This window comes from Centruroides sculpturatus, unplaced genomic scaffold (assembly GCF_000671375.1).
Source record: "Centruroides sculpturatus isolate CEXI.00-Female unplaced genomic scaffold, Cexi_2.0 scaffold877, whole genome shotgun sequence".
In the NCBI taxonomy this organism is placed as follows: Eukaryota; Metazoa; Arthropoda; class Arachnida; order Scorpiones; family Buthidae; genus Centruroides; species Centruroides sculpturatus.
Window position 1 is genome coordinate 362,874 of NW_019385282.1, and position 8,735 is coordinate 371,608.

At 30.6% G+C, this 8,735-nt stretch overlaps 1 protein-coding gene across 1 annotated transcript; it reads right to left on the reverse strand.

Moving 5' to 3' along the window:
* Positions 1 to 6,284: 6,284 nt before the first annotated feature.
* LOC111637148 (zinc finger BED domain-containing protein 1-like) lies at positions 6,285 to 8,408 on the reverse strand. The gene is made up of 3 exons (XM_023382570.1): positions 8,208 to 8,408; positions 7,919 to 8,144; positions 6,285 to 7,846 (listed from the first exon to the last, which is right to left on the reverse strand). Exons 1-3 carry the CDS (start codon positions 8,406 to 8,408, stop codon positions 6,285 to 6,287), a joined length of 1,989 nt encoding a protein of 662 aa, XP_023238338.1.
* Between the last annotated feature and the right edge of the window lie 327 nt (positions 8,409 to 8,735).

Sequence of the window (8,735 nt, forward strand, 5' to 3'; positions counted from 1 at the left end):
AAAAAAAAAAAAAAAAAAACGGAAAGTGAGACCAACCCTTTTCTGTTGTTCTGTGGCAGACAGAAACTTTTCTGTCCGGTCAAGTGATTACAATACAATTTAGGATCTCCATTGAGCAGTAGGTACTGTACATGTACCAGTACATATCAATTGAAGTTTCGAAGAATGTTTGAATATGTAAATACTTCTTAAGTTTTCACGTTGTTTATTTAGTCCGTTAGACAGGCAATCCAAAGCTAAGCCACTATAGCTCTCTGTCCTACATGCCTTTATATACAGCTTCAGAATACCCACTATTGTACTACAATATACATATAGACTCGGTTCTTTGCTAACAACTAGAAAAAACACGTCACAAAGTGTTTATCTGTCGTCCAACAGTTACGAAAATCCACTGTTATGCCATTAGATGTAATATAAATTGATAATTATTTTAGATTAATACTGTAAACTTTGTCAAAAATAAAACTAAATTTTTTGCAAGATACGCGGCATGGAAGTTCATTTTAAAAAGAAGCTTTTTTATAGAAATTCTTAGCTTGTTAAGATATATTTTTGATGAGAATATCAAATATGACTATAATTGTACTAAAATTACAATTATAGTCATATTTGATATTCTCATTTAAAAATATAAAATAACATGTCTTGACTGACTGACTGACTTGAGTGACATTGATTTATCATCGCCCAGAGCAAACTGCTGAACCTAAAGAGGTGAAATTTGGTACGAACTTAGGGAACATCATAAAAATGCACACGAAGAAAGGATTTTTCGAAATTTTCTCGCGGGGAGAGAGTTAAGGCTTAATCGAAGAACGGCTTGGCTTCTAATGTACTATTTTAGATGCGATTTTTTTATTTTAACTGTTTTAGTAGGGTACGCAATGAGAGTGCACAATAAGGGATTTTTCGAAATTCCGTTGCAATGGGAGAGGGAGAAGATTAAGGTTTAAAAAGTCTTAGCCCAGAAAAGCAGTATCAAAAGCATGGTTTACAAAGAGGTACTGGGGTAACTAAAACCCTATTTTTCAGTAAATATTTATACTTTGAAATTTTCAGATATCATCACTTATGTTTTCAAAAAAAAATTTAAATCAGTTTTATCGTATCTCGGAAACCCATAATATTTAAAACCTGAATTTAGGTGCATTAGCAGTCCATATTTTGAAACAAACAAAAATCAGTAATTTTACCAAATTACAGTAGTTACAAGTAATGATTCAGAATTTTAGTAAAATACCGAGGAAGGGTTTTTTCTAACAAATTGCAAAATCCGCGCAAAGCCGCGGGAAACAGCTAATATTATATANGTTTATATATATATATATATATATATATATGTATATATCTTTATTTTACTGTCGTTTAATGTTAGAATTTAATGTGTTTTTAGAATATTCATATTTTTAGTGATAGCATTTTGATTTTCTTGTGTTCGTTTATAATTTAATGTTCTAATATAATATATTTAGTATATTCTATTTAGGAACAGTTTGTAACATTTGTTCCAAAATTCAATAATCTGAGCGTGGTCTATGCACTAGGCTGAAACGTTAGTATATAAGCAAATAAATGTTTCTCGGCAGCGAAAGGTGCTTAGTGATGATTTAGCCTTCTATGATATTCAGGTTTATTGTTGTTTCTAAGTATATAAGTCATAACATTAGTGTTATTGAAAAATTTCTACTAAAGTTATATAAAGACCTTAAATTAGATCGCCTGTAATTTGATCTGCCACTCAAATTTTAATCGAAACCTCTTTAAATTCTTAAGTAATATCCATTATCTGTACAAAATTTGTCTAAACAAATTCTATGTAATGAGTTTACATAACTAATTGAAATCTTGAAGATTTTAATGCAACTTTTAAATTATAATAGCATATTAAATTAAAAATTTACGAGGTGAATGTAAATTAATACACAACGTTAAAAGCTAATCGATTATAAATAACTATTTCTGAATAAAAATCTATAATATTTTCGAACTGTTTTTTATAATACATATTCTAAACTCAAATTTTTATGCATTTTCATATTCTGATAGAGGACATATAAGATGTTTGAGTGTAGTAATTAAACACATTCACATACAGGTGTGTACAGTCTATTGCAAGAATCTATTGAAATAAACGTTAAATTGAAACATTGTCTTATATGAAAGTTTTAATCACAGAATTTAAGCTACTTTCTTCCCTTGAGGGTAGGCGACAGGTAACGTTACATTTTAAAATAGAACCTTTTAATTTCTTGTATATTTTGATTCTTTATTGATAAATAATAACATTTTATTTTAAATAACTTAAAAAATAATTATAAAAACCAAAAATAAAAACTTGCCTTTTATTTTTTGTATTTATATAAAATATATAAGTTCTAAAAAATTACGTAGCGTGTTTATTGCAGAATATTTTAGAAGAGGTGACCAAGAACTTCATTTTAACATGAATAGAAATTTTCCAATAACACTATAAAGTCATATAAAAACTTTAACTTAGATCACCGGTAATTGGATCTACTACTGAAAAAAAAAATACTTTTATGGAAATCCAATTAAATCCTCTTAAAATTCTCAAGCAGTTGACCAGCTATTATCTATATAAAATTTGTGTAAACTATTTCTATGTAATGAGTTTACATAACTAATTGAAATCCATTCAAAGGCATAAAATATTGAAAAATTTAAAAATTTTAGTTCAACTTTTAAATTATGATAGTATATTAAATCAAGAAGTGAGTATAAATTAATACACAACGTTTAAAGCGAATCGACTATAAAGAACAATTTCTGAATAAAAACTATAATACTGTATATCTGAACTCTTTTTTATAATACAAATTCTCAAATCAACTTTTTTCACTTCACTTAATCTTTCTATTGATATAAAATATCAAAAGGAAAGCGTTGTTTTACATATATATCATCTATATATATAAAAATGAATATATGTCTGTGTGTGTGTCTGTCTGTCCTTCAATCGTTACCACACCGTTTATTCGATTGCCGTGAAACTTTGGGAAGTTGTTTAATATACTCCCGCGAAGGTTTTTGGCATAGTACATTTATCCTACAATAGATGGCGCGCGTTTACATGAGCATTCCAGCACAGTGTGTTCGATCGATTTCAAATTCTGAAAACCATTTCCCCTCTTCAAAAAATATCTCTATATATGCATTTGTGAACTGTTATTTACGATATTTGTAATAATTTTTGTTTAATCACTTTATTTCAACTTTCTTTTTTGCTAATTATGTATTCGCTCGAACTTCGTTAAAACCTCAACTGTACCCCGAACAACAACCGAAGTTGTAGGAGGAAATCCGCCTATTTTACCAATCTAGGGATCCCCTTTTAAAAATTTTAATATCGACTCGAAATAATTTAAAAACACAAATTACAATAAAACACTTTATTATCCAATTATCAAAAATTTCGCAACGCGCCAAGGAAGAGAGGAAGGAGCAATTAAATAATTAAAATTATAAAGGATTAAAAATATATATATATATATAAATGGGGAATATTCGGCTATTCGGCCACACTCTTGGCCGAATATTCGGTATTCGGCCTGAGGCCGAATATACTATTCGTTACAACACTATTTATTATCCAATTATCAAAAATTTTACAACATGCCAAGGAAGAGAGGAAGGAGCAATTAAATAATTAAAATTATNTATAATATATTTAGTATATTCTATTTAGGAACAGTTTGTAACATTTGTTCCAAAATTCAATAATCTGAGCGTGGTCTATGCACTAGGCTGAAACGTTAGTATATAAGCAAATAAATGTTTCTCGGCAGCGAAAGGTGCTTAGTGATGATTTAGCCTTCTATGATATTCAGGTTTATTGTTGTTTCTAAGTATATAAGTCATAACATTAGTGTTATTGAAAAATTTCTACTAAAGTTATATAAAGACCTTAAATTAGATCGCCTGTAATTTGATCTGCCACTCAAATTTTAATCGAAACCTCTTTAAATTCTTAAGTAATATCCATTATCTGTACAAAATTTGTCTAAACAAATTCTATGTAATGAGTTTACATAACTAATTGAAATCTTGAAGATTTTAATGCAACTTTTAAATTATAATAGCATATTAAATTAAAAATTTACGAGGTGAATGTAAATTAATACACAACGTTAAAAGCTAATCGATTATAAATAACTATTTCTGAATAAAAATCTATAATATTTTCGAACTGTTTTTTATAATACATATTCTAAACTCAAATTTTTATGCATTTTCATATTCTGATAGAGGACATATAAGATGTTTGAGTGTAGTAATTAAACACATTCACATACAGGTGTGTACAGTCTATTGCAAGAATCTATTGAAATAAACGTTAAATTGAAACATTGTCTTATATGAAAGTTTTAATCACAGAATTTAAGCTACTTTCTTCCCTTGAGGGTAGGCGACAGGTAACGTTACATTTTAAAATAGAACCTTTTAATTTCTTGTATATTTTGATTCTTTATTGATAAATAATAACATTTTATTTTAAATAACTTAAAAAATAATTATAAAAACCAAAAATAAAAACTTGCCTTTTATTTTTTGTATTTATATAAAATATATAAGTTCTAAAAAATTACGTAGCGTGTTTATTGCAGAATATTTTAGAAGAGGTGACCAAGAACTTCATTTTAACATGAATAGAAATTTTCCAATAACACTATAAAGTCATATAAAAACTTTAACTTAGATCACCGGTAATTGGATCTACTACTGAAAAAAAAATACTTTTATGGAAATCCAATTAAATCCTCTTAAAATTCTCAAGCAATATCTATTATCTATATAAAATTTGTGTAAACTATTTCTATGTAATTAGTTTACATAACTAATTGAAATCCATTCAAAGGCATAAAATATTGAAAAATTTAAAAATTTTAGTTCAACTTTTAAATTATGATAGTATATTAAATCAAGAAGTGAGTATAAATTAATACACAACGTTTAAAGCGAATCGACTATAAAGAACAATTTCTGAATAAAAACTATAATACTGTATATCTGAACTCTTTTTTATAATACAAATTCTCAAATCAACTTTTTTCACTTCACTTAATCTTTCTATTGATATAAAATATCGAAAGGAAAGCGTTGTTTTACATATATATCATCTATATATATAAAAATGAATATATGTCTGTGTGTGTGTCTGTCTGTCCTTCAATCGTTACCACACCGTTTATTCGATTGCCGTGAAACTTTGGGAAGTTGTTTAATATACTCCCGCGAAGGTTTTTGGCATAGTACATTTATCCTACAATAGATGGCGCGCGTTTACATGAGCATTCCAGCACAGTGTGTTCGATCGATTTCAAATTCTGAAAACCATTTCCCCTCTTCAAAAAATATCTCTATATATGCATTTGTGAACTGTTATTTACGATATTTGTAATAATTTTTGTTTAATCACTTTATTTCAACTTTCTTTNAATGCGCGACGGGTAAGCTAGTATTATATAAATTTCATTCAGTATTACACCTGTACTCTGTTGAACAGTACAATTGATCTGTACGTGCAGATTAGTTAGATAAAGCTCATGATCTAAATACTGTACATAAATAGGACATAGCGCAACTTTATTGTCAAAGTGCACGAACATTGGACGTTTAATTAGTCTGTTTCTAAAACCACGACATGGGCTTTTATTATTTACATTTAAATAGCTGAAACTCGTAGATAATGACTGAGGAAAATATACTTATTACATATTGGATTAAATCCATGGAAAAGAAATGTTTTTGGAATAATAATTACAAGGATTTCTGCAAAATTTCAAAGCTATACGTGACTTTTAAGTAGTGATGGGAAAAATTTTGTAAATATCGATGTGTCGATATATCGATAATCCACAAAGCCGATAATGATATTATCTAATATCATCAAAAAAATATCGATATATTGGAAAATATCGGACTAAGCTGGGAATTTTGACTACTAGGGTTAAAATTTTGCCTTGCAGGTTTAAAAATCATAACAGGGAAGGGTATCTTAAAAAGGTACTTAAGTTAAATCCTCGTGCGAAGAAACATACATAACATTTCTTTCACTTTTACTTTTAACAGCGTGAGAATCCAACCCAGCAATACTGTAATGCACTGGACCCAAAATTTGCAAAAAAAAAAGATAATAATGAACTCAGAAATTACCAAATACCACTACACACACAATTGCATTACGTAACTTGTTTGTTTGTTTATTATTTTTACGATTTTACTCGATACATTTTAAACTCTGTATTACTTAGCCTACTAACTTAATATGTTGTAATAAACCATTTCTCGGAGAGGGATGATAAAAACGTTAGCTTTGCAAGGATTGAGCTTGCAAGCCTGTTTCGTCTCGTCGTCATAATGAGACCCACTTTAGAAAACAATCTTTCCGACGGAACAGAGCTTCCTGGGATACAGTAATACTGGTCTGCTAGCTTCTTCATATTTGGAAATATGGCAGACAAATGTTCCCATTCTTTTAAGGGGCAGCATTTATGGTCTAACAAATTTTGATTTAAGTACTGTTTTAAGTCTGTAACCAAGCTACCTGAGTCTCCCTGCGTTTCAGTGCCTGTCTGCTTTGCAGCTAGACAGGTGTGGAAGCTCCAGATATCGTCACTGTTAGCAGTCTGTACTAACCTATCTTGTAACTGATGCTTGTCCCCTTCATTATTTGTTCTCGAAATATCTTGTAGGGTCTCATTGATGTGAGATATTGCTTGTGAACAAGCTAATGGCGAATTAAAATGCAGCCTTTTAAATCGTGGATCAAGTATAGTAGAAATGGCTAGCAAGTAGTTGCTTTCGGCATCCTTAAAATAGTGTGCCAGGGAATTCAACATGGCAACCTGAAAATTTTTTCCTACTGTTTCCATAGGAGTTCTGGCAGCTGTGGCTTTGGTCATACAGCTTATCATTGGCAGTATAGAACTGACTGTAATATATTTTTCACCTGATATCTGTTTCGTCAGCTGATCAAATGGTTTCAAAATATCGATCACTTCTCTTAGTACTTGAAGATTGTATGCAGAAATCATACGAGGTGCACTGTGAAAACTTAGTAATACTGCACTTACATCATGACTTAGTTCTACAAATCTCGCCAACATCTCTAGAGTAGAGTTCCAGCGTGTTGGCACAGATTGTTTCAATTTTATTTTCTTCGATTTATTTTGAGCCTGAATGCTTTTTAATTTTTCTGATGCTACAACTGAATGTTTAAAATACTTTACAATATCTTTAACCTCTAAAATTATAGCATGTAAATCCTTTGTTTCTTCCACTGCCTTTACAGCAACCAAGTTTAAAGTGTGCGCAAAACAGCGTAAGTGTTTGTCTCGCCCAAATAAATCCTTCACAGCTTTAGAAACATTGGCACCGTTGTCGGTTACAACAGCCATAACCTGATGTTTCTCGATTCCCCACTCATCACACATTGATTGTAAAATCTCACTTATATAATCAGCAGTATGCCTGTCTTGCAATTCTTTAACTCCTAACGCCACCGACTCAAATTCACTACCATCTATGAAATGGCATGTAAGAGACATGTGACTTGTATTATTGTAAGTATCAGTCCATATATCAGTTGTTAATGAAAGATGTTGGACAGTAGAAATTTTCAAGCGAAGTAAAGCTGACACAGCCTTATACTTTTCCTCAATCATTTCACGAATTTTTTTCCGGTTTGGTACTTTGTAGAGTGGCGCTGCAATTTTGCAAAATTTTTTAAAAGCCTCAGATTCACAAAACGATAGGGGTAAGTTCTCCTTACAAATTAAGTTTACAAGAGCGTCGTTGAAAGCCCTGTCTTTTCTACCACCACCTGAAATTGTATATTAAAATTGTGTTTAATATCCATAACATATTGTACCTAATTTTAGCAGGCTACACTTACTTTGAAAATCAGTTGCATTCTTAAACATTGATGGAATAGATTCTGTTTCAGCCAGCATGAGACTGGGAGTAGGACTTTGACCAAAACTTAGGCGAGAATCGTTTCTGGAACTGGACGAACATAACGATTTACTTTTTGTACTGTAATGCAAATCTATTGAGTTCGTCTCTGTCTGCGAGGAAACATCGATTTCTTTTTCCACTTCTGATTCAGGTTCGTTCGATTTCTAAATCAAGTAACCAGAAATTATGATAAACCATATTTTGTTTAAGTTTAAACATAAACTTACTTCAGCTTCCATAATTACTTCCTTTACTTGAGGTTTTGAATGTGTCTGTAAACCTAACCCCAAAATTCCTTTGTGGTTAGATCTCAGATGGGACCACAAGTTAGTTGTATTTCCTGATGTTTTAACTTGTTTTTTACATAATTTACAGCAAGAAAACTGTTTAGAACTTTTGGTAAAGTAGGTTTGCAGTAATTTTGGCATAGTTTAAAACTTTAAATCACTCGCAAATCACACAACAAGTCGCACAGTCTGGCACTTTGGAAAATGGTGCCACAAACAAACAGCCAGTGTTGCCACCTTTTCAAAATTGCTGACCCAGACATTTTAAAATTGGGATGTTAAACTTAGAAATAAAACAATTAGGTTTTTTATTGTGAGTAAAAAACAAATATTTTTTTATTAAAAGGTAAACATGTACAGTACATGATATATTATTAAGCGGCCGGATGGCCGAGCGGTCAAGGTGGCACCCTACCGCTCTGGGGGACCCGGGTTCGAATCCGAACGGGTCGAAAAATCCCCAGGAAT

Bases quoted from the DNA above. Each gene is read 5' to 3' on its own strand.
- LOC111637148 (XM_023382570.1), bottom strand. From the start codon at position 8,408: ATGCCAAAATTACTGCAAACCTACTTTACCAAAAGTTCTAAACAGTTT. The intron at 8,145-8,207 runs GTAAGTTTATGT...TACTTGATTTAG, and splicing joins AAGTAATTATGGAAGCTGAA to AAATCGAACGAACCTGAATC. The intron at 7,847-7,918 runs GTAAGTGTAGCC...ATACAATTTCAG, and splicing joins GAATGCAACTGATTTTCAAA to GTGGTGGTAGAAAAGACAGG.